Source organism: Procambarus clarkii, chromosome 28, assembly GCF_040958095.1.
Source record: "Procambarus clarkii isolate CNS0578487 chromosome 28, FALCON_Pclarkii_2.0, whole genome shotgun sequence".
NCBI lineage: Eukaryota > Metazoa > Arthropoda > Malacostraca > Decapoda > Cambaridae > Procambarus > Procambarus clarkii.
The window spans coordinates 6,463,602-6,490,675 of NC_091177.1; the positions used below are offsets into that span (position 1 = coordinate 6,463,602).

Consider the following 27,074-nt stretch of genomic DNA (forward strand, 5'->3'; position numbering starts at 1 on the left):
AGACAGTCTATTTAACACAAGGGGAACACGCACAAGGGGACACAGGTGGAAACTGAGTGCCCAAATGAGCCACAGAGATATTAGAAAGAACTTTTTTAGTGTCAGAGTGGTTGACAAATGGAATGCATTAGGGGGTGATGTGGTGGAGGCTGACTCCATACACAGTTTCAAATGTAGATATGACAGATCCCGATAGGCCTCAGGAATCTGTACACCTGTTGATTGACGGTTGAGAGGCGGGACCAAAGAGCCAGAGCTCAACCCCCGCAAACACAACTAGGTGAGTACAACTAGGTGAGTACACACACACACACACACAATTCATGCACCATTGCTGAAGAGAAATACAAAGACGACTGTTGGTAACCACTTCAGCACTTCAGCGCTGGTCGCTCGTTCGCACAACATTGCTTCTCTGTAACTCTGACAAATACTCAGCTCTCAGACAAGCCGAGAAGGAGAAGGATTTGGGAGGTCATATAACACCAACCCAGCCTTCTAGGGAACACATGTAGACAATGGCGTCTACAGCATATATATATATATATATATATATATATATATATATATATATATATATATATATATATATATATATATATATATATATATATATATATATATATATATATATATATATATATGTGCCCTCTCGCAAGGGGCACTGTCACCCGCAACTCGGAGGGGGATTTTTTTTTTGTTTCATGACGAATGCTATCAAATTTATCGTGGCGTTGAAAAATTGCTGCTAAAATCTGGCTGGGATTTTGTTGATCGCGTAGCTGCCGTGTTCAATTGAACACGCAGGGATTTATCGCCATTTGCGTATATGGAACCGGCGAATGAAAGTGCTCCAAAATTTGAACTTTCTAATTCCATCTTTTTTTTTTTTAACTCTAGATGATGTCATCAGTTCATATTGTTTTCGGTTTTATTGTTTTTGTATTAGTTGTTTTTTGAGCAGTATGTTGTTGTTGTAGCATTAATGGTCTAGTATAGATTCTTACACATTCCCGTGAGAGGCTACTAATTAAATGAGTATTAAAAAGGAGCAGGTTTTGCGGGATTGCATATGGAGTTCCATCTGCTGGAACCTTCCTTTTGTGATGATTGTTTTTGTATCCAAACCTCCCATCCCCCGAGCTCTGGTCGTCTATATTCCGGGAGGGAGGGCGAGGAAACACACACCCCCCTCTCTCTCTCTCTCTCTCTCTCTCTCTCTCTCTCTCTCTCTCTCTCTCTCTCTCTCTCTCTCTCTCTTCTCCTCTCTTCTCTTCGCTCATTCTCTTACTCACTCGAATCCGCTCTTATTATTAGTCTCCATCTCTCTCGTCTCTCTCTATTTCTCTCTAGCAGTCTCCCTCTGTCTCTCTCTCCTCTCTGTTCGAATTATTTACTTAATATAACTGACCCAACCCTTCAGAAAGGAGATGAACAGAGGAAACTTATCTATTCAGTACTTAACCTAGCCGTGTCTATGGTGACAGTTGTACCTGGGACGTTCTTATTTTACTTGTCTGACATTTGACTTCTTTGTTGAGTCTAGCTTTATAGTTGTGGTTGGAGGTGACTTTATAACACCTGCTACCAGTGTAAGTTATATTTATACATGCAAGAATAGTTACAAAAACCTCGTAATTCGGACATTCGGTAAGTTTTCACTAGGAAAAAATTAAACCGTAAATTCCGAACGTTTTCCTGTTTCACCACATTATCAAGGAAATACAATGTGTGTGTGGGGGGGAGAGGGGGGGGTGGCGGGTTAGTACTCAACCCGTCCTCGACTCAAGTCCATTCAGCCCGTCCTCGAAACAAAGGCCCAAAAGTGATTCCATGCACCCGCCAAACCCCCTGTTTATGAATGAAAAGCGGTTTACACACGACTCACAACTGATTTCGTTTGAACACTTCCGGAACAAGAGCGCGACGAATTTTATTCGAACGCTGTAAATGCTTCACCCACATACTACAAACACAGATAATCGCCAACAGAACCTAAACACCTATGCCTATATATGCACATATGCTAATATATTATAATATTCATTTATATTTGAGAAAATTCGCGTTTTGAATGAACAGTATGCAAAAATTTATAAATGCGTCTGTGGGATCGATCGCTGGATGGAATGGACTTGAGTCGAGGACGGGTTGGGTTCCTATTGACTTTCTTATTTTTCATTCATAATCAGGGAAGTTGGCAGCTGGATTATCGAGCACTTGGCCTTTGTTGATGAGGACGGGCTGGCCTCGGGCTAGGCTGGTCCCGGCAGCGGAACAACCCGAAGACACATTCATTAATTTCAACATACTGCGTATTCAAAATTTGTATTTTTTTAAACATAAGGTAATATTATTGCATATTAAATGAATTGAATAATTAGACATAACTTTGGATAGGTTAGGTGGTTGAGTTCTGTTGGCAGTTATTAGCATCTGCAGTACGTGGGTGAAGCATTTATAGAGGTGTAGATTCGAACAGAGGACGCGAACGAAGCGCTGCTCGAGCTACCGCGTGTCATCATGCACTACATATATCATCAGTTGAGAGTCGTATATAAATTGTTTTTCATTCATAAATATTGGGTTTGGTTGGATTAACGATCATTTGGCCTTTGATGATGAGGAAAACCCATACCACCCAAGATATGGGTGGTATGGGTCGAATCACCAATTACTCCAGCGTGGGCGGTGACAGTAGTGTGCGAGCTCATTATGGTGTGCTGTGGACCAGGTGAGACGTTCACCTGTACTTACAGCACCTACAGCACCACTTATTAATAAGGTAACGTGCACAGGTATAGCATGTTAATGTGTAGGACGTGTCAATGATTACTCTGTGAAAGGAATCGAAGTTTGTGTACACAATTTGGCGTTCAAAAAGTAATTTTTGTAATACTGATTTTGCAGAGGGTACGATAGGAAGTCAATAACTTAACGTCTCCTAGGTTTTATATATATTACAATATACATATATGTACTACATGAGGCTCAAAATTGCATATATTAGGTCCAGTATTGTTATAGGTCTAGGAAAGATTAGGTTGTTGCATTTTTGTCAATTGCGTCTTTTGGGGGGTGCAACAGTTCTTATTTTGTGCCTGCCATCACAGTGGCTCTCTGCACTACCGTGTCTGACACTCCGGTGCTGGTCTTGCACGAACGACACACTGCAGAAAAAGTTTTACCAGACATCTCATTTTTTGTATGTTGCCGGCGGGTGGCGGTGGCTTCTGGGTGGCGGGAATTAGCATACACCAGACGAATGACACGCCAAAACTTTGACCAAAAGTTCCTCTGCGACCTCTTAAAGAAAGTCTCGATCCACGACAGTAAATTTCATGCTGGTGCCCCCCACCCCCTCGTCCATTTTTTTTTTCACAGGACAGTTGTGTTGTGGCGTGTGTGGGTCCCAACAGACGCGGCCCCGGCGGTCAATACCCAATAACAGTCACTAGCCGGCCTGGAGGGGGTTGGGGGCCTGGCCGGGGTACTGGCGCATTACTGCTGATCATAATGCCTTATTAATTGTTATGTTCCTGTCGCATGCGGGCGATAAACCATTAGGCATTTACTTTTTTTTGGCTGGGGGGGGAGGGTGTTTGTATTCACCTATTTGTGCCTGTAGGGTCGAGATTTTAATTCTTGGACCCCACCTTTCCAACCGCCGGTTGTCTAAAATGCTGACTCCTGATCGAATCCAAGACCATAGAGCTGGGAAGGTAGGGGATGGAAGGCTGGAACGAGTTAGTTAGTTTAGTTCATTTATTATGCACCCCATACCCATCTTGTGGGCGGTAGTGGAAAGGGTTACAGAGGCACATAATGGGACTGAACCCCACAATTCATTTAGCTAAGCAAGTTACAATCTTGATGAGCTAGTTACAAAATTCAGTACGAGGATACAGAAAACTTGAGCAGGGAACAGGATACAAGTCGGAGGTGGAGGAGACAGCTCGGTGGTCCCAGTCACCGCAGGGTTTGAACTTGGCAGTGATACTGTAGGGCGTTCTTGTTGTCCACTTTGTCCATAGGCGTTCTTGTTGTTCTTATAAGTTTCTTAGATTAAGGACCTGCCCGAAACGCTGCGCGTACTAGTGGCTTGACACGAATATAATTACTATGCTATGTATCCTCACAATCCCAATGAACCTTCTTGTATATATATAAATAAATAAATAAACTTGCATCCCTGGACGGCCTCTAGGGGCTCGGGTCTCAAGCAGCTGGGTGAGGTTGGGTTCCGTCGTCAGCTGCGGCTCGTCCTTCCTAGGGCGTCGTCGTCGTCTTGTGGAGCGTCTTAGTCGTCTTGCTGTGTGTGGACACGGCGGCGCCGTCGGGCGAGCTTGCAGGAGCTACAGGGCCTGGATTATTTTTTGTTTGCCGCCGGAGGCGGTTAGTTTATTGTGTACCCCATACTTATCATATGTGACCGGTAGCGCAAATTGGATTACGGAGGGCACGAAAGGTCTTTATCAGTCCTCAATGGAGGTTATATTACATTAACAATTTCATCTGTTCTTCACATCTTATAATTACAATGTCAGCTAGTTACCGGGAATGTTCTATTTCAAGAGCTCTGTATTTACAGTAAATCATTATACATTAATGGTAGGTCATATTCGAGTAAGAAGTCATCCCGGGCCGTGGGGGTCTATTAAATCCGTGAGCTCCCGTTCTGCTATTGCACATGTTTAACATTTCGGCCTTATGTACCTCATAAGGTCTTTACATAAATATCTTTTAGGATACTGTCTGTCGCTATCATGTCTGTTCTTTCCCTGTCAACTATTTAATATAGTAGGAGCCAGCTTTCTCCAGTTTTCTTCGAGTTCCATTTTTCTCAGTCGCTAAGTTCTGGAATCATTCTTGAGCACACATATACACTTCTTTCAGTTTTTTTCTGCTATTTTAGATGGGGCTCCATGCCAGTACCACAAAGAGATTCCAGTACTGGTCTCGCATAGACAGTGTACTTTGCCCTGGATGATTCATTTTCCAGTCTTCTGAAAGCTACTCAGATGTCTGCCATCTTTACATATGCCAATTTTGTTGTTGTTTATCTGAATTCAGGACCTTGCAGTTTTTTCGCTATCATTATCCTGCATTTACTTGAGTTGAAATCGATTAACCATGTTTCAGACCATTTCTGCAGTGTCTAAGTCTTCGTGCACTCGGGCGCTGTCTCAAATTGTGACTTGATCGACTGTTAATGACTTATATCCCCAGCGGACACTAATTGTTTAACACCATCCTGCTGCTCCAGACTGAAGTGAGGCGATGTATTGAGGCGTCGCTGATGAATTAACGTGAGAGAAAGCGAGCGCAACTGTTGGTTCAAGTCTTATTTGGTCTCTCTCTCTCTCTCTCTCTCTCTCTCTCTCTCTCTCTCTCTCTCTCTCTCTCTCTCTCTCTCTCTCTCTCTCTCTCTCTCTCTCTCTCTCTCTCTCTCTCTCTCAAAACACAACACACTACCCGTCCTTAGCACTAAGTCGTTTTGCATCGCTAAAAGGGAGTTCTATCGTTAGGACAAAATTCACACCAAGGGACGGGTGGGGGGTAAAGGCCGGGAGAGTCAACAAAGGCGCCACCGCCAGTAGCTACAACAGATACTCACATGTTCCGCTCTCCAGCCCACAATACACACATTCACACCGACTCGATCCATCTCCCCCACTCCCCCTGCAATGCACTCGCCCACACACTCTCTTTCACTTTCTATCATTCTCTCTCTCAGCAACACCCATCACCGCCCTCAAAGTCGTCACAGCCGCCTACAAACATCTCTCCCCAACAACGAGACGACGAATTATTTTAGCATTACGTACCGCATGACTCATATATATTACACGCGTCATGTATAACACATTACACGCAACTTCCTTCATCGTATTATACTTACAACGTTGAAATAATGACGTGTGAGGAATTGCTCATAAGTCTATATGGGATACTTGTCCCCAATGCCGGACTCCTTGGGGAGTACCAATTAGTCAAGGGCCAGCCAATAGTTAAATGTATATAAACTAAAGATAAATGTATATAAAGTCATATAAACTGTCTACCACACAACCGTTGGTGTAACATTTCATTCACTTGAGCACTAGTGTCTATGATTCAGGGGCGAGGATCACCTAATTCTCCTGTGTTCGAGTGGCAGCCCGGGAAGGCAAGTTCGACTGGGTAGCATGCAGTTAGTTACCCTGGAATCCTTCCCTTTTTAGGGCTCGCCCAATAGCGCAGTTGATAGAGCGACTGTCTCCCATACTGGAGGTTGAGTGTTCGAGGCTTCCTAGTGCCCAAGTGAATGAAAAGTATTTACACCTTCTATTTAGAAACTGTCTCTCATAGGTGACCAGTGTCACACACCACACCATATGAACCCATAGTGATGCCTGAAGGTACGACACACTGGCGAGGAGTGAGAGACACTGGCGAGGAGTGAGAGACACTGGCGAGGAGTGAGAGACACTGGCGAGGAGTGAGAGACACTGGCGAGGAGTGAGAGACACTGGCGAGGAGTGAGAGACACTGGCGAGGAGTGAGAGACACTGGCGAGGAGTGAGAGACACTGGCGAGGAGTGAGAGACACTGGCGAGGAGTGAGAGACACTGGCGAGGAGTGAGAGACACTGGCGAGGAGTGAGAGACACTGGCGAGGAGTGAGAGACACTGGCGAGGAGTGAGAGACACTGGCGAGGAGTGAGAGACACTGGCGAGGAGTGAGAGACACTGGCGAGAAGTGAGAGACACTGGCGAGGAGTGAGAGACACTGGCGAGGAGTGAGAGACACTGGCGAGGAGTGAGAGACACTGGCGAGGAGTGAGACACACTGGCGAGGAGTGAGACACACTGGCGAGGAGTGAGACACACTGGCGAGGAGTGAGACACACTGGCGAGGAGTGAGACACACTGGCGAGGAGTGAGACACACTGGCGAGGAGTGAGACACACTGGCGAGGAGTGAGACACACTGGCGAGGAGTGAGACACACTGGCGAGGAGTGAGACACACTGGCGAGGAGTGAGACACACTGGCGAGGAGTGAGACACACTGGTGAGGAGTGAGACACACTGGCGAGGAGTGAGACACACTTTAGAGGGGCCAGACACACTGTAATGGAAGGATGAGGCCTCCCTAATAAGAATAATTTGATTTGTATCTATGCAGAAGGTTGTGGCGGAATGGATTATATTTAGAAGGAGAAAAAGGTGGAGAAAAGGCGAAAAGGAGAAAGGTAGGAGAAGGAGAAAGGGAAGTTGTATCCAAGTAGCGCAGTTCTCCATGAACAGGTTTTGTATGTAGTCGATAAACGTAATATCAACCAATAACTTACCCGAGGGCCACTCTCTCTCTAAGTTATAAGCCTACCCAATATACTGTGACGTCCATGATGTGTAATCTAATATTGTCTGGTATTTGAGATTTAATTTATAATATGAGGAGGGTAGGTATATGTAACCTCAATAATAATAATATAATAATAATAATTCATTGTGTCGGGGGACAGTCAGCCAGCGAATGTATATAATAATAATATTATATACGTGCTAGGCTTTTAACGAGGTCCCTTCTCACTCCAAGGTCGAATTATTAGCCCTACCCAGGATGCAACCCCACAACAACCTTCTCGGGCCTTTGTGCCATCTGTAATCCTTTTTTTGCGCTACCGCTCACAGGATGAGTAACCCAACCACTTGGGCTGGACGGTAGAGCGACTTTCTCGCTTCATGCAGGTCGGTGTTCTATCCCCGACCGTCCACGTGGTTGGGCACCATTCCTTCCATTCCCCCGTCCCATCCCAAATCCTTATCCTGACCCCTTCGCAGTGCTATATTGTCGTAATGGCTTGGCGCTTTCTCCTTGATAGTTCCCATAGTTCACAGGATGAGTATGGGTGCACAATACACTACCCTCCTTTGGCGGCAATAACTAAAAAAAAAAACTAGAATAACTCTTTGATACTTATTTACTGCTAAGTGAACAGAAGCATTAGGTGATAGGAAACGCATTCAACCATTTCAGTCTCGCTCGGGATTCGAGCCTGAAATCCCACATTGTGAGTCGAGTACGAATCCGATTGTACTAACGACTGTTAGTTGCCTGTGTGACCTCACCTTGTGATGGTCACAAGCGTGTGACCACAACATTGTAGGGTTAGAATCTCCACTGAGACCTTTAACACACTCAACACGGCTTATTCCAGAAGCAACAACAGTTTCTACTGAGAAAGGTAAAATATTTATTCCATTAGTATGTAATCCTGAAAGAAGAGGCAGCGAGTTATGGGTATCTCAAGATAAGATAGATAAGGGACACGCTTTAGGAGCAAACAGAAGGGAGAAAGGATGGGGTTAGACGATAATTTTAGAGAAGGGATTAAGCTTTATGGGAAGAATGCATTAATGTTAATGGCATTACAAGAATGTAAAACTTCAATGGCCTTTACTGTCATAAATCCAATGTACCTTCTTGTATATAAATAAATAAATTAAAATAATCAGACAAGGATGACGGAAATGTGGAGAAGGACACGTAATGATTAATCCGTGTCCTCCTCCTCCACGGGGCCGGCGGTTATCTTGAGGTTATCTTGAGAGGATTTCGGGGCTTTAGTGTCCCCGCGGCCCGGTCCTCGACCAGGCCTCCACCCCCAGGAAGCAGCCCGTGACAGCTGACTAACACCCAGGTACCTATTTTACTGCTAGATAACAGGGGCATAGGGTGATAGAAACTCTGCCCATTGTTTCTCGCCGGCGTTCGGGATCGAACCCGGGACCCCAGGGTCCAGTGTGCTGTCGGCTCGGCCGACCGCTTCCCGACCGGCGGTAGGTGTAACGTACGATTATGTTACGCTATTTGATTAGTTAGATATGGAATAAACAATACGAAATCAGCAGTCTCCGTGGTGTAGTGGTTAGACACTCGCCTGGCGTTCCGCGAGCGCTATGTCATGGGTTCGTATCCTGGCCGGGGAGGATTTACTGGGCGCAATTCCTTAACTGTAGCCTCTGTTTAACGCAACAGTAAAATGTGTACTTGGATGAAAAAACGATTCTTCGCGGCGGGGATCGTATTCCAGGGACCTGCCCGAAACGCTACGCGTACTAGTGGCTGTACAAGAATGTAACAACTCTTGTATATATCTCAAAAAAGAAAAGAAAAAAAAAAAAAAAAAAAAAAAAATATGTGGAATAAACAACGTGGGAGGGTGGAAAGGTACGCCGAATAGTTGAGGAAAGAGGTCACGGAAAATATACAGGAAAGTGGAGAGCGGTAAAAGGTCAACAAGATGGAAGGGATTAACATGAGTAAAGGACTGTAGTCAAGAATAAGGATTGGCGAAAGAGGAAACTGATAAAACTGTGAAGGGTTCGAGGGGTGGAACTTAGGCAAATAATGTGGGGAAGGGAACTAGTAAGAGAAAGCGCCAAGTCATTATGGCTATATAGCACTGGGAAGGGATCAGGATAAGGATTTGGGATGGGACGGCGGGAAAGGAGTGGTACCCTACCACTTGGACGGTCGGGGATTGAACGCCGACCTGCATGAAGCGAGACCGTCGCTCTACCGTCCAGCTCAAGTGGTTGGGTAAATAAATAATGTGGGGAATGAAAGGGGATTTTTATATAATTGGCTCTCCTAATCTTGGATATTATATGGTCCACATTATTTTACCTAAACTCGCTTCGGGGCCACCATCTATCTAATGGCCTCGACAGGGACAGGAAGCCGCCGGTTGACGAAGAACTCTTTTTTTTTTTATTTTTTTTCCTCGACCCATTTTCCCTGAAAATGTTTTCCAACCGAATTTTGAACTGTAGTAATGACTTGGCATTTACGGTTTTGGTGGATGGGTTTTTACCCTACGAGTGAAAAAGCAACTGTTTTCTGTCCAACATTGTGGCTTGCTGAACTTGAAACTGTTGCCCCCATGTATATGTTATATTTGACATTTTTAAAGAAGTGGTCTGGATTAAAATCCTTCAAATTGTTCAGCGTTTTTAAAGGTCTTGATGAGAAAAGCCCTGTCATGTCTGATTTGCAGTAATTTTAGTCCTGTATGAAAGTTTACATAGTTCTGGGATGATGTTTGCTGCTCTGTACTGATCTTTCTACAAAGCAGATTAGTCGTTCTGAAGATGAGGTCTCCATTCTTGGATACAGTAGTCCAAATTGCCTGCAGCAGATTTCTTCAGTTGAATAACCACTTTTTTTTTCCTTGAAATCAAAGGTTCATTTCACTATTCCTAGGATTTGGTTGGCTTAATATTGTTACTATAACTTCCACTTGTGCAAATTTCAGTGACTGGGGAATTCTGACTCCTAGGTTCTTTTTCTTCTTCAAGTATGCTTTATGGTAGTGTTGTTCATTTGATAGTTGTGATGTGTATCATGTCCTACATGCAAGGTCTTGCACTTCACAATATTAAAAAGCTTTTGTCAGTCTTTGGACCACCTGTGGAGTTTATGAAGGTGTCTTTTTATAAGGCTTTAATATCGTTTTCGCTTCCTATTTTATTGTACATATTGGTTGGGGTCAGGAAGCTGGTTACGATTATTAAGGTCCCCCACCCATAGGCAAACAACTGATTTTTCAGAAGAGTGAAACCCACAACAATAGACTAAGTCCTAAGTGGCTATTTATTGCTAGGCAAGTAGAAGCATCAGGTGTAAGGAAATGTGGCCAAATGGTTTTATTCTATTTTGGAATTGAACTTGGAACCATTCGGTTTGAAGGCCAACTTCTCAAATAATACATTTAAAGTTGCAGAGATGCAGGTCTCGTATTAATATCTCAGAAAATAATTATTTAAAAACAAATATTCATAGACTATATAAAAGTACAGCAATGCAGAGTTGAAGAAGAAAATGAGATGTGTGGGAGTGAAAAAAGAGAAATCTGAGAATAATAGCAAAACCATAGGAAAAGTTGAGGAGTGTTGCCAGATGCACACCCACTGTGTCTCGTTGCAAACAGCTCGTACTCTCATAATGTCAGAAAGTTGGAAACGTTATTCTGGTATTACAACAAAGGCTGGTAAAACAGACAACTCCAACAGACACTGGTATTGGCATGAACAAAAATATGCACAAATACAGACACATATTGTAAATTAAGATACAGTATTGTCAAGTGGAAAAGCAATGACTGGATACTTTGATGACCATTGTGCTGCTGCAAATATTGCATGCCAGGGGAGCTATGTCATATGTCATAAGAACTTTTTCACATTTTGATTATCATCAGCTTGGGTTTGGCAACTCCTGCTTTCAGTTGGTGGCTCTAGCATCCTTGGAAAAAATCTTTTGAAGTTTATACCTGTGCCCACCAACCCTCACTGACATCATTTACCTTCATACACTGCAGTTACCATGAGCCAAATTAACACACTGACAAACATAACTTGCTCATTTCATTGAGCTTATGGATATTTAACATGTATTCAGAAACTGATTGAATTTAATTACTGTATATTATTTAAACCTGTTAAGAAATGAGCAGAGCTGAAAGTAGGGTGGTATTTGTGAATCAACACGAGCTTGAAGTTTCGCGCGCTCTCCTTTTTGGCTTGATGTAAGAACACTACAACCAGCAAGAAGATATTTGGTCGTGTTATTTTAACTTTTACATAGAAATCACTTGGATAAAGTTTTAGGAATAAGTGTTGCATCAAATTAAACAAATGTACTGTGTATTAAACAATTTATTAACAATTAACTTATACAGTACAGTATGTACAATTATAAGTTTCATAAATATTTATTACAAACATTTTGTATATTCACAATTGGTATACTAGCTACAGTATCATTCTTTCTTGAAGACACAAGAGCCTTGCCTGTCAAGGCAGTGTTTCAAAGTTTCTTGAGCCTCAAAATAGACTTTATTTGGTTGTTCGACATACTTGTCTATAAGTTTAATAATCTCACAAACAATGTTAAAGTTCTCAGTTGAATTTGTGCCTTCAATAATGCTTTTGTAAGCATCATCGTAGTTAATTACTGCTTGTTTGATCTGCTTGTCAATATCAGTGCAATAATATGAACCTACACCTGTTCCAAGATCATTGCCTGCAGACTCGTTATATTTCAGCTTACATTTTGTACACTCCTGCTTGTCACAGTTTATTGCTTTTGAACATTTTAGACATTTAAGCTTCAGTTTTGATGTTAAACTGAGGTAAGTGGGCCAGTTATATTTACAAGGGTCACATGAACAGTGAAAATAATATTGTTGCATAAGAGTAGCCATCCTACTTTCAGCACTTTTTATGCCATAGTGCTCACCGTAGCAATCGGTCACTTCCTCCCCGTGTGAGATAAACCGTATGGCTCTCAACACAACCACACTTCCATAGCTGGAGCGGGCTGCTGCTGGATTGCAAGAGTGGTTAGTTAGACTCAGCACACCAAAAGCTCCACAACCAATTTCTTGGGATGAACTCCTATGATAATTACTCACATCCACCTGCAGTGAGAAGAGTTGATTAATATTATGCCACAATGAAAATAATAACTGATTAACTCTATCTTTTCATTAGGTCCCTTTGATATACTATCATAAAAAATAATCTTCATGCAAGTAGTGTACCACACTATGACCATTAACAAGGTACATATTAGTAAAGAATATTTAGAGGTAGATTAAAAGTGAAAGCAAGATTAGAATGAGAATTTTCTTCCTGCATTTTGCAGGGTAAGGACCATTAAAACTCTAAGCCTTATTGAAGACCTAACTCTATTATACTGTCACTGAAATTTGATCTGTCAATGAATTTGCATAAAAACCCCATCTAGATTATGTAAATCGTTTTTTAGCACCATACTATGGAAAGGACATCAAATACACTGAAAGTGTAGTCATCAGTGGACACAATTAAGAACCCTTGTTTGTCTAATCATAACACTTAAAACAGTAATAAACCCACATCTTGATAAAAGCATTACCATGATTAACATTATTTTAAATTTGCTTTCATCTTCCACATCAGCTACATGACTCAGGGAGTATTATGTTGGAGAATTATGATTTTAAAAAACATTTCTGCTATCTTAAAAAATGCATACTGATTTTTTCTACAGTAAACTACATAAAATGTTATGTACTGTAGTGTACTAAATACATATAACATTTTAAAATATAGAGAGAGGCAATTTTCGAGAGGTTGCAGGATCCAAGTATGTCCAGTAGAACTTCTGGTTTCAATTCTCTTTTTTGACCATGTTGTAGCTCAGTCGAGTAAGGCAGTGTCTGGGAAGATCTCGGGCAGTAGGTTCGAATCCTCGTCACAGCCCTTGTGGATTTGTTCATTGATGCATCACGCTATTGTGATTTCTGTGTGTAAGGAGACTAGTAGCTATGTGGCCCACTACAGAAGGTAGCATCCTTTTCCTTTTAACAATGTCTTAATTGTCACGCTAAGTTACAGCAAGGTATGTCTGCTCTTCGCAGTACTGTGTATAGGGTATAAACATGTGCCCTCATTTTCTTATCTTTATAAGCCAGTGTTGCTGTCACACATCGATGTTCTGTACATGATTACGAATGTATTGGTGTTAAATGTTCACATCTATCTCTATCAATCTGTGTATATGCACATTATATAGACTTACTGTACTGGACATTCAGAATATACTATACCTACACTGTACTATATCCAGTATTGACATGTGTTACTATACAACATAGGTCAATATGACCAACATGTGACCACGAGTCTTCAATAGTTATTGTTGTATTGTCCCATATATTCATTGGGAAATTTAAAATATTAGTGTATAAAATCTCAAAACATTGAAGAAAAGATAAGTCATTCAATCCTAGGCAGATACAACAAGCAGGAAAACCTATATGCTGACAAAAAAACATACAGTGGGAAACAAGACAACTTTACCTGTAACTCAGGTGATGGAGTGTGCATTACAAGGCAAGTTCATCATGTGGACAAAGAGGGTGCAGCCAGTAAGAAGAATGTCATTGTGGGTGGGAACAAAGGGCTCACCCATTGCATTCACAAAGAACGTGCGACTCTCTTGCAATAGTTTAGTCAGAATGAGAGCCATGGCACACCTCTTGAACAGGTCACTGACAGATCGGCTTTTCTTGTTGGTAACTAGATGATAGATAGTTCTGTAATCGGAAGAGTCAGTATATTCCACTGTCATTAAATCCTAGAGTTTCAGGGGCACATTGCCATGCTTCACTTAAGAGGATAGGCACTGTATCTTGAAGGTAAATGTATGAAGTCTGTATTACTAGCCTATATGCTAGTACAGAATTTTTGCCCATGTCTAGTGCAGCCAGAGCAGAAATTGTGCAGCATTCCCGACCATGATATGAAGCCAGACCACGTATTCGACAGGCACTACTACAGAATACTACCTGTAAGCAGATAAAAATGCTATACAGTACAGCAGTAAACATATATTCAGATGAATATTATATACTGCAATATTTTTAAAAAACTTTGTTTAATTTATTAACTTTCCATATTAAGGAATGGAAAGATAAATCCAGATGTATATAAATAAAAACAGTATTTTATATACTGTACCTAGACTAATTTGACTGCTTACATGGAGTTGACTGTGGAATGCACCATAGTGCCTAACATTTAATAGGTTAAGTACTGTACTAAATTCTAAACATTTTAAAGTAGACTGTAAATTTAACAAATGTATTAACCAAATACAGTACAGCCAAAATATATGTAGCAAAGCAGTAAATTAAACATGAAAGCAATGAGGGATGGGAAGCAATTTAACAAGCAAGTACAGTAATAGGAAGAGAAGGGGGGAGATAAAGTAAAATAAACAGGAAATCAAGAAGTTGGAAACAAGAGGAGGCTTTATGGATTAGAAGATATTATACTCATTTCAGTGTTGTTCACATGCCAAACTGAAAGATTTTAGAATTTGGCACATCACACCATGTACAAGGGAACAGGAACTCTGAATAATCAGTGCATTAGTAGGAAATAAGTTGGATAATACAAATACTCTATTACTGTATAACTATCAAGGAAGAAATGATTCAGGATTAAACAAAAAAGACAAAAAGACCACCACTTGCAATTATATGATGCATCATTGCTTTCACTGATTAGGCAGTGAGTGTTATTTTGCCAGACATTAAAATGAAGCAAAATCTCTGTATTATTTGTTAGGAAACCCCTACAACACACAAAAATTTGAATCTCGACACTCAAATTATTTGGGCTATTTATTTCAGAGAAGCTCTGCTCATGAAATAGTTGTCAACAATTTTATAAAAGCAGGCATCGAAGCACATCCATGCTTATTTAAGTTATATTCCATGCTACATTCATCACATTAAGGTAATAAAATTAATAACAAATCCATAATAGATTTGTTAAAAATAGTACATAAAGAAATTAAAAAACAAACTATAAAATGGCTATAAACAAAAAGCTTGAGAAACAAAGTTGTTTGCATGTTTAACACATGGCAAGATCATTGCAGTATGGTGATTGCAACAATGCTCTTGTGAAAAGAATTGGAGTAGTGAACACAACTTCTGAATTCAATCGGGCATGGAACAGTAACTTAAACAATAGATGAACATTAGGTATTTAACCATGAACAGTGAAAGTATAATACAATGAAAAAGAAGTTCAAATTGTGGGTGTGTGTAAAACTGCTAACACTATAAGGCATATAACAGTAATTAGGCATTTTTCAGCTTTTCCACTGAAAAGAAAATCTGAGAGAGAAAAGACACATTCTAGGAGGCAAAATATAAGGAATTTATTGCTTATAAATTTAAAGAAGGGTAGCCAAAGGGCTTGGCTACCCAAGACCTAGGCAAATTGCCCTTGGATTCTGAAGCTTGGCTGGTTTATTCCTCAAGCCTGGAAAACCGTGCATTATAGCATTAGTAGCAGCAGTCATATCATTAGTAGTAAGAGTGACAAAAGGCTTACAGGTAGAGCAGCTGTAGCAGCAAGAGCAGTGTGCAAGGTATTACTACACTACATATCAAATGTAACAAAGCTCGACAAGGAAAGCTTACTTTAGAGCAAGATGGGCATGGTAGTGGAGTGAGGCATCTGGCGAGGCAACCAGAGCAATGGGTGCGCAGAGAAGAGTCTAGATGGAGCACCCTACTATAACCCTCTTCAACCACTAACACCTCGCCTGCAAAGTTTTCCCCCTAAATGTTACTTTACCTTGCATCAGCACCTATTCCATGTCTGTCTTCATGCAAAAATAACAAATTGGGCTTAAAATGAAAATGAAAAGCTCCACTCTGAGCAGGACATTCAGGGAAATTTTGACCTAAGGCAAGCTCCATCTTGATTTGATATAGGGTACAATAGACACCTTGACAGAATCTTGTCAGTCAGGGCAGGGTGACATTCTGCACAGATGTAACAGGAGTCTGTTATTGAAACTGGTGCTTGGGAGGCACTAGAGAAAAGCTCACTCCAGTCCAGAGTAGTCTCGGAAGGACTATTCTTGCCATTTTTGGCATAAACACTGTCAAGTAGTGCTATTGTTGACTACCAGTAGAACACCTGACTGCTGCTCCAACTGCCACTGGGATAACAGCACCCACATAACAATGGATTCTCTTATTTGTACCTAATATTCTGACCAATGCAAGGTCTGATTCATGAGCTATCTTTTAAGCTACCCAAAATGAGAGTGGAATGGAAGTAAAGCAAGAAAGAAAATGGTTATGACTCTGAACAATAGAGTGGTGATTAATGGAGCAGTTTGGGTATCCAGACATATACCAGAGGAGAAAATGGTCACAAGGTGGATGGAAGAATACCAACTACAGTACAACAAACTGGTAGCAAAGGTAACGAATTGTTGGCAAATGCCAAAGGGGTGGTTGGACCACCATAGTCAAGAGTGAATGGATACTGGAATAAAACATTGCAAAGAACACTAAGAGTGGCAACCTTTTGCAGGTTGTGTGCTCGAGGATTCACCTGCAGCTGACTTGGCTTGATCAATCTGCAGAGCAGCTTAATACAGGAACTCATGGCACAGTATCTGTATAGACAAACCAGGACCGAATGAAAGTAAAACCCCTTCAGAAGGAATGTGTTTAAATTGTTTGCCAAGAAGCTGGCTTTAGAATGAAGGCACAAAAACATTTCCATACCTAAAGAACTACAGTATATGGAAACCATTAGCTAGAGTGAGTAGAAACATAATTTGAAGGGTGATGTCCTCAAAGAAAGGAGTTACCCAAAACCTATTTAGACCTAAGAAGTCTAACATCCTATTACGAGATCAGATGGTATCCAACAGAAAAAGGTAGGAGCAGATGTGGAAAAAGCCTTCATAGTGCTATGTTTCATAGACAGAGCACTAGATATACCGAGACCAAAATCAAGGTGAAAAGTAGCCAGGTAAGTTAAACCGCGGCAATGCACAAGCCCATGGTACAATGAAACCCAACTTTCAAAGGAAAACAAAAGTTCCTAGGGTGAACAGATTTCTGCCTGTCAAACATGCATGAGACCAGTCAGAATGTAAATTAACTAGAGCTAAAGTTTTTATGCTGCCACCTTGTGATGGTCAGTGGTAGCAGGCCAACTAGCAGTTGGCAAGAACAGTGCTTGGCAGCCTCAGAGATGGCAAGTAGAACTCAGAAGGGCATTGAGTTGTTATATTGACTAAGCTTTCTGGAGGTCATGCCAGGCTGGACTGTATATTCTTAAGTGTCTTCCTTGAACTAATATGACCCAGCAGGGACAATTGAAAAGGTCTGCTATACCAGTGAAAACTGTCAACCAGCATTAACAGACATCAGGCAGGACTCGTTCCTTATGAAGTACTGTACTGACAAGAGTTTAAAGATGCATAGTATAGTTAAAGTTTTACATTAGGATACACAGTAGTTAAACTGCAGAGTTTAAATACTGTATATCTTGTTTGTTTGAGTTACAGAAATTACAATTTTATTTTTTACTGTACATACTGTACTGTAGACTATTAGTTTGTGGCTAAAATAGTCAATAAAATCTTTCCAATTAATATTTTGCAATCTGAGGGTTATTTATATTTAGGTTTAATCATAAATGATTTATGAAAGTGTAATTAATGCAAGTAATTTGGCACAATGGTACTAACATTTCAAATTACAGTATATTGTCATAATACACAATAATATAATACTGTAGTTGTGTGTGTGTGTGAAAATTTCAATATTATACAGTATTTGGGGACATTGTCTGTAGGGAACTGGGACATACAAAATGCCTCAAAGGAGATAAATTGGATCCACACCATGTAGGTTGTTCCACTGAATTTGAACTGTGTATATACAGCCTCTACATTACATATTTATGTGTGTGTGTAATATAATATTATATATATATATATATATATATATATATATATATATATATATATATATATATATATATATATATATATATATATATATATATATATAATATATAATATATTTATGTTTTCTATTAATCATTAATTTTCAGCCATGTGACTGGCATATATTTTATTAACTCTTCATTACACAAACAATTACACTTCTGTAATAAAAAATAACACCAGGTTAAGAGCTGATGTTATTGAAGTTGACATTATCCCTAATAGGAATTTATCACGATTCTTGCAGGCAAAATTTTGTCTTCAATGAAGTTAACAATAAACCCAGTATTTCACTACCAAAGTTGTCATTACTTTGATCAATTGACTACAATACTATTACTTTTGCTACAAAACTATAAACCATATTTTCTATTTTTTACAATATTCAATAAAGTACAGTACTGTACAGCATTAGAATTAGAAGTCTCTTTATCTGCAATCACAAAATAAACATTCAATTGCTCCAAGTTACCTGCATAATCTTTTTTGACCTTAGATTCCATTAGCAACTATTCTCCCAAAGCCAAAATGAAGCAAAAGCTCAATGCATACAGTATATAACAAGTAACAAATGACCTTGTTTTTACTATCGTGCTGAATATAGCCTTATCTTGGCAAGTCATTTAAATAGAAACTTTTTTTTACCTTGTGCAAAATTCTTGGAAACATAATAAGCAATGAAATTAAAGTAAGGCATTAAAAAATAAGGCATTGTGAAAGGCACCTCCTTGTGAAGAGAAACTCCATTACTCCCTAGAGTAAGAATCTCGTATCAGAGTGGATTCATGAGGAGTAGGACAGACTGACATTCATTCTGTCCGACATGTTCATGACATTCAACCATCAAATGTGATCGCCTGAAAATGTTCTTAACAGACACCTATAAAGTAGCAAATATGAAAATTTATTGCAATATTAATTCAATTTGTAATTGGGTTGCCATTTAAATATTTATAATATGGAGTTGGTATTTTCTGAAGTCTAGACTTTACAATTTATCAAGTTATGGAAGTGTTTATATTACTGTTATAGGCCTACACTATTGTATTGCAATACACTGCAATAAATAATTTGACAGCAAACTGCATCTGAATATGCATCAGATAGTTAACAAATTACAGACAAAATCTTAAAAAAAATTTACTTTAGGGGAAAATTAAAATTTGCAAGAATTTAAAACAACATACCAAAGTAATAAATAATACAAATAGGGAAAAGCTCACCAGGGCTAATGTCTCTCTCAGCCACGAGGTAACGCCCCTGCATGGGGGAGAAGGCCAATCTGACTGCACTGGCCATGGAAGGTATGGTGGGATTAGGATGCAACAGTTCAGGAGGTTTCGGAGTTTTATATGTAAACAATAGCTTCTCTTTAGTGGCTGATGACAAGTATGATGGCATATTAGTGCAGTCTGGTTCTGAAGGAGAATTAGCTGGTCCAACTTCCTCACATTTTTGGAGCAACTGATGTAACGCATCCCGTGATGCCTTGGTTTTTGTCTCGTCTAATGATATGACATTCAAAGCTTGAAGTGAAGACTGTAACAACTGCTTTGCTTCTGTTTCTTTTCTTTGAGATATAAGACATTTTGCCTTTCTCTCTGCTAACTTACTGTGTAACAACTTTGGATAGCCATGCTCAAGTGCCATATCAATATCATTAATACATTTTTCATACTGCTCCAACTCGAATAACACTGCAGATCTATTAGCGTATCCAAGTGCCAGAGATCTATAAGTATCTTCATTACTTTTGTCAAAACCTTCAGGCATTGGCAAAGTTTTTATGTTATTGCTGTTGTCATAGTTAGGATCCGCCTGGGAGTTTCTGTTCATCTGAGAGAGTGTTGGATGTGGTGCAGACATTATGCTGAGATTGTAAAGTTTTAATGCCTTATCAAGAATTTTCTTCTGGTAAAATCTATTACCCTCTGCACGAAGTCTCTCTGATTCAGCATCAGATTTGCTTGTATCCGTGAGAGATGGTCTAAGGTAAGTGTGCGCTTCGTCTAAGCCCCAGAGGTATGAGAACATGTCTTCAAGACTGTGCTCGGGGCTAAAGTGGCTGCTCACCTCCTTTACTTTGTCTAACTCTTTCAGTTTCTTGATAAAGTTTGCAAACATTTCTTGGAAGCAGGAAGCTTGAGCCATGCTGTATTTTTATGTTCTTCCTAATTCAGTTGAAAATAATCCTGGAAAAGAAATGCTGTATAAATAATTTATCAACAAAAAGCATACATAATATAATCAGAATATATATATGTATGTATGTAATATATGTGTATAGAAACGTGTGTGTGTGTGTGTGTGTGTGTGTGTGTGTGTGTGTATATAATTGCCCAAGTCTAGTTACAGGATGAGAACTATGCTCATGATGTTCCCATTTTCCAAGTACTCTTTGCCATAAGATGCTTTGAAACTACTGATGGTTTTGGCATACACTGCCTTCTCAACTGTTCCAACTGTCTACCACTGTTTACAAAAAAAAAAAAAAACTAAGAAAAAAAAAATTCCACACCATTGTTTCCTTATAACATGAATCGTTAATCTCTTTCATGCATATATACATACATAAGCATTTCTAGTACCTCTAGAAACACTTATGTTTACTCTACATATACCCCGGTTATAGCCTATTAAATGACTAATTAGAAGTCCTAAATCATGATGTGCATTACAAAAATTACTTTTTGTATATTAGTACACACACAGTCGCATATGGGAATTTGAGCACACGAGGTAATTGCAGATAGCAATTGGAACCATTTAAGGCTTAAATGCTTAGTGAACACAAGCACAAGTGCCTAAACTTCTTGTCCTGACTGAGAATTAAACTAGGGACCATTTGGGTGTGAGAACACTACACTGTATGTTTGTGTGTTTACCTGTGGGCTACCATTTCTAGTGTACCCTATAGAGATAGTAAACTAGTGGTTTGTTAAAAGACCTCCATTATTCTTGAACATTTTTACTACTTGGATTTTTAACTGGAGTACTGTTAAAAGTACTTCATCACTTATGGCTATGACAGGTAGGAAGTTTCATATATTAATTATTCAAAATGTGAAAAGCATCTCCCATTGTCTGTCCTACATTGTGGTTTAAAGCTGTTGCCCCTTTGTGAGTGTTACACTGAACCTTTGGAAGAAGTGATCTGGATTAATGGCATCCAATTTATTTAGGGGAATTTTAAAGGTCTTGATGGGATAAGTCCTATTGTCTGGTTTGAGGTGTTGTTAGTCATGAGACTCTCAACCTGTCTTGATATAATACTGTATAATACTTTATCAAAATTACAGAGGATCCAATTACAAAGATTTCATAGCAGATACATATTTGTATTTGGTATAAAGCCACCATTGATCTTTGTCACCTGCAAATTTTATGAGGTTTATAGGGTCTCGTAGCACAGTTGGGTTTAAGCTCTAACTTACAATTGGGAATCGTGGCCTTGATTCCCAGGTGGCACAAATCGTTTCCTTTCACCTAATGCCTCTTGTTAACCTAGCAGTAAATAGATACCCAAGAGTTGGAACTGTTGAAGGGTTGCACCCTGGTAAAGGTCAATAGTTTGATCTTGGGAGGGACCTTGATACAAGCCTAAAGTCTGTGTGTGTATAGTGGGAATTAATGTTGTTGATAATACTTTACAAAAACGGTTGGCCACAAAATAGAACTTCACAGTATTCCACTCTACTCATTTTCCAGAAAGATTCTTTTACTTAGTTTTCTTTTGATTTAACCATCATTTCATTCTAGTATTGTTTATTCCACATGCTCGTTTGTTTTGCTAGTCTTTTACATGGTACTTTAAAAGTTAAAAAAAAGTCAATGTAAACTAAAAATAAGTTGCTTAGGTTAGAGAATGTACTTGTGGTCATTCTTGAACTTTTTGTGTTACATTAACATTACTTCATCACTTAAATGATGAATTAAATGTGCAACTAGCATATCAAGAATATAACTTGCTTAGCTAAATGAATTTTGGGGTTCAGTCCATGAGCCCATTATGTGCCTTGGTAACCTTTTCTACCACTGCCCACACAATAGGTATGGGGTGCATAATCTATTCACTTATCTGAACTTTACTAAGCCGCAGGCAAAACTTTAGCCCACTCTTATCTACTAATGTTGACGCTGAAATTGAATTTTAAATAACCATGTTCCTCTTCAAATATCAAATTCCATTCCTTAACATCTCTCTCTCGAGATAGTCAAGTTAAGTAGCCCAGTATACAACTCTTTCCTACCATTTGGTCAAACTTAAGATTGTGGTAGGTCAGCTTAGGTCTAGATTTAAGTATTATTGTTTTGTTAGGTTGGAAGGGGGGGGAAGGGGGGGTAGAAGGGGATGCAAGAAAGGTTGGAAATGGAGCGACTTGACCTGAAACCGTGTGGGACAAAAAATAAAACTTATCAGAGCGGCACAGTGTCAGTTGCATGACACTATAACTAGTAACTACGGACCAATCTGAACATTTTTAGTGCTCTAAGGTAGATATAGGCCTTAAAACCAGTCACAGGGAATGAGACATACAGCCCAGTAGTAGACGAACACTCCTGCAGGCCACTGGTGTTGCTAAACTTAGACGTGTTCGGAAGCAGGGTTGCCAGCTCTAAATTGCTGCTGAATGTAGCGAGCTGACGCTCTAAAAGCAGCGAATTTGTAATAAAAGTAGTCCAATTTTTTGTTTAGTGACTGATATGGGTTTCAAAGTAATATATTTTGGTATATAGAGTACGCTATACGATGTTAATTATTTTATTAATATTATTTTTGCACACACACACACACACACACACACACACACACACACACACACACACACACACACACACACACACACACACACACACTGCAGATAGAACTAAGTCCATAATCATTTTTGGATGTTTAGAGAAGGAAATTTCATCTAGGGTGGACCGAGCGGCAGAAGAGATGAAAATCATAGAGAAAATAGTAGGTTTAGGAGAAGGCTCAAAGGAAAATGTCAGTGATTTTAGAAGAATAGGAAAATATGAGAAAGAAAAGAACCGCCCCTTAAGGGTGACGTTTAATGGTGTGAAAAACATGATGGAAGTGCTAAGAAATGCCAGGAAACTGCAGAGTGATGAGGTTGGCAAATTTTGGTCAATAAGACAAGACCTCTCCAAGGAAGACAGAGAAAAGCTGAAAATGAACTTAATTGAGGCAAAACGTCTAAATGGGGATAGAAATGAAGAAGACAGAAATTCTTTTTTTTACAAAGTGACAAGGACTGGAAAGCTTGTGAAATGGTACATAAAAACAAAGCAACAAGATCAGTAGTGGAAGGGGGAGTAAAGAGCAAAGGAAAAGGGAACATGTTCCTGAAAATTGTATATACCAACATAGATGGAGTGAGGTCAAAAACTTTGGAGTTGCAAGATATAATCCAGCTTAGGGTCCCAGATATTGTTGCATTATCAGAAACGAAACTTGAAGGAAATATAATAAATGAAGTCATATTCCCAAGAGGCTACTCAGTTTGGAGACGTGACAGGAAAACTAGGAAGGGAGGAGGAGTGGCTGTACTGGTGAAAAAACACCTGAAGGTAAAAGAGTTAATATTTGAAAACCCTCGAGATATTGACATAATGGCATTGCAGGTCTGGAATCAGGATGATAACCTGATAATTGTAAATACCTACAGCCCACCAGCAAGCAACACGTGGACAAAGGAAGAACTGGATGACAAACGAGAGGGCCTCATAATGGTCATGAGAGATATTATTGTACAAGCAGATAAAGATAAATCACGACTGTTGATACTGGGGGACTTCAACTTTAGAGCAATAGACTGGGAGGCCTATGAAGCAAGAACGGAGGACTTTTGGACATGCAGATTTGTGAACCTCATTCTGGAGACATTCTTGTATCAACACATAAAGCAAGCCACAAGAATGAGGGAAGGAGATGTACCGTCAGTACTGGATCTAGTATTCACCAGGAAAGAAGAAGAGATTTTTGACATCCAGTACCTTCCTCCCTTGGGAAAGAGTGATCACGTCCTGTTAGACATTAAATATGCTTTAAGATATCATCTAGAAGAATATGGGGACATTGAAACAGTTGATAAACTCGATTTAAAGAGAGGCAACTATGGGGAACTTCGAAATTTTTTTAATGAGTGTAATTGGACAGAATTGTTGGTAGGCAGGGAAGTAAATGAAATGTATGCCAAATTTTTAAAACTATACGAGGAAGGCACACAAACATTCATACCAAAACAGAGATGCAGGACCAGAAAACAGGATTGGTTCGACAGAAATTGTGAGAGGGCAAGAGACCAAAAGACACAAAAATGGAATCAGTATAGGAAGAGGCCAAACCCCCAAACATACCAGCGATACAAAGATGCGAGAAACAACTATACAGCAGTAAGGAGAGAGGCAGAAAGAAATTTTGAAAAAGGGATAGCAGATAAATGTAAAACAGAACCGGGCCTATTCTACAAATTCATAAACAACAAATTGCAGGTAAAGGATAATATCCAGAGGTTGAAAATGGGAAACAGATTCACGGAAAATGAAAAGGAAATGTGTGAAACATTAAATGAAAAGTTCCAAAGTGTGTTTGTACAAAATGAAATCTTCAGAGAACCAGACACAATAAGAATTCCAGAGAACAACATAGAGCGGATAGAGGTGTCTAGAGATGAAGTGGAAAATATGCTAAAGGAGCTCGGGAGGAACAAAGCAGCTGGCCCAGATGGCGTTTCACCATGGGTTCTGAGAGAATGTGCATCTGAGCTCAGCATTCCACTTCACCTGATCTTTCAGGCATCCCTGGGTACAGGAATCGTAGCAGACGTGTGGAAACAGGCTAACATAGTTCCAATCTACAAAAGTGGCAGCAGGGAAGACCCCCTCAATTATAGACCTGTATCATTGACAAGTGTAATAGTGAAAGTATTGGAAAAGCTAATCAAAACTAAATGGGTAGAACACCTGGAGAGAAATGATATAATATCAGACAGACAGTATGGTTTTCGATCAGGAAGATCCTGTGTATCGAATTTACTCAGTTTCTATGATCGGGCCACAGAGATATTACAGGAAAGAGATGGCTGGGTTGACTGCATCTATCTGGACCTAAAAAAGGCTTTCGACAGAGTTCCACATAAGAGGTTGTTCTGGAAACTGGAAAATATTGGAGGGGTGACAGGTAAGCTTCTATCATGGATGAAAAATTTTCTGACTGATAGAAAAATGAGGGCAGTAATCAGAGGCAATGTATCGGAATGGAGAAATGTCACAAGTGGAGTACCACAGGGTTCAGTTCTTGCACCAGTGATGTTTATTGTGTACATAAATGATCTACCAGTTGGTATACAGAATTATATGAACATGTTTGCTGATGATGCTAAGATAATAGGAAGGATAAGAAATTTAGATGATTGTCATGCCCTTCAAGAAGACCTGGACAAAATAAGTATATGGAGCACCACCTGGCAAATGGAATTTAATGTTAATAAATGTCATGTTATGGAATGTGGAATAGGAGAACATAGACCCCATACAACCTATATATTATGTGAGAAATCTTTAAAGAATTCTGATAAAGAAAAAGATCTAGGGGTGGTTCTAGATAGAAAACTATCACCTGAGGACCACATAAAGAATATTGTGCAAGGAGCCTATGCGATGCTTTCTAACTTCAGAATTGCATTTAAATACATGGATGGCGATATACTAAAGAAATTGTTCATGACTTTTGTTAGGCCAAAGCTAGAATATGCAGTTGTTGTGTGGTGCCCATATCTTAAGAAGCTCATCAACAAGCTGGAAAAGGTGCAAAGACATGCTACGAAGTGGCTCCCAGAACTGAAGGGCAAGAGCTACGAGGAGAGGTTGGAAGCATTAAACATGCCAAAACTAGAAGACAGAAGAAAAAGAGGTGATATGATCACTACGTACAAAATAGTAACAGGAATTGATAAAATCGACAGGGAAGGATTCCTGAGACCTGGCACTTCAAGAACAAGAGGTCATAGATTTAAACTAGCTAAACACAGATGCCGAAGAAATATAAGAAAATTCACCTTCGCAAATAGAGTGGTAGACGGTTGGAACAAGTTAAGTGAGAAGGTGGTGGAGGCCAAGACCGTCAGTAGTTTCAAAGCGTTATATGACAAAGAGTGCTGGGAAGACGGGACACCACGAGCGTAGCTCTCATCCTGTAACTACACTTAGGTAATTACACACACACACACACACACACACACACACACACACACACACACACACACACACACACACACACACACACACACACACACACACACACATATATATAAAGGTCTTCTTTGAGTACTCTTTTATTTTCTTCTCCGAGGCTTTAGTCAGAGAGCGCTCCCTTTCCCAGATTATTTACACTGATGGATCCTTGCATCAGTCCTATGGTGCAACTGGAAGTGCAGTTGTTGCGACAGGGAGAGATGGTTCCTTCTCCCATGAGTGTGGAGCGCGTCTCTGCAGTAACTGGGCCTCCACTCTTCAAACAGAATTGGTTGCCATAATCCTTGCACTCGAGCGCGTATATGAATCCAAAGTTGACACGCTAATTGTAAGTGACTCCTTGTCATCCTTGACTGCCCTCAGCTCCCTAAGGCATAACTGTGACGTGCTTATCTCTGAAGCTAGACACAGATATAATGAAATAATCAATGATGGAGTCAGA

General features: G+C 39.9%; 2 protein-coding genes across 3 annotated transcripts in view; one reads left to right on the top strand and one right to left on the bottom strand.

Moving 5' to 3' along the window:
* The first annotated feature begins 2,692 nt into the window (after positions 1-2,692).
* The window catches only part of LOC123755055 (transmembrane protein 39A), a 52,896-nt gene continuing 28,514 nt past the window's right edge, over positions 2,693-27,074 (top strand). Inside the window, exon 1 of one of the 2 annotated variants that reach the window (XM_069332841.1) lies at positions 2,693-2,785. The gene's annotated coding sequence lies outside the window, so the exon portion shown is untranslated. Of the gene's footprint in view, positions 2,786-8,098; positions 8,232-27,074 lie in introns of those variants that run through there. The other variant, XM_069332840.1, reaches the window with a different exon arrangement.
* LOC123755054 (SET and MYND domain-containing protein 4) lies at positions 11,691-23,015 on the bottom strand. The gene is given in 6 exon segments (XM_069332838.1): positions 11,691-12,480; positions 13,908-14,149; positions 14,151-14,384; positions 16,035-16,159; positions 19,597-20,565; positions 22,911-23,015. Coding segments are annotated over 5 exon segments (2,199 nt in total). The 5' UTR covers positions 20,525-20,565; positions 22,911-23,015; the 3' UTR covers positions 11,691-11,810.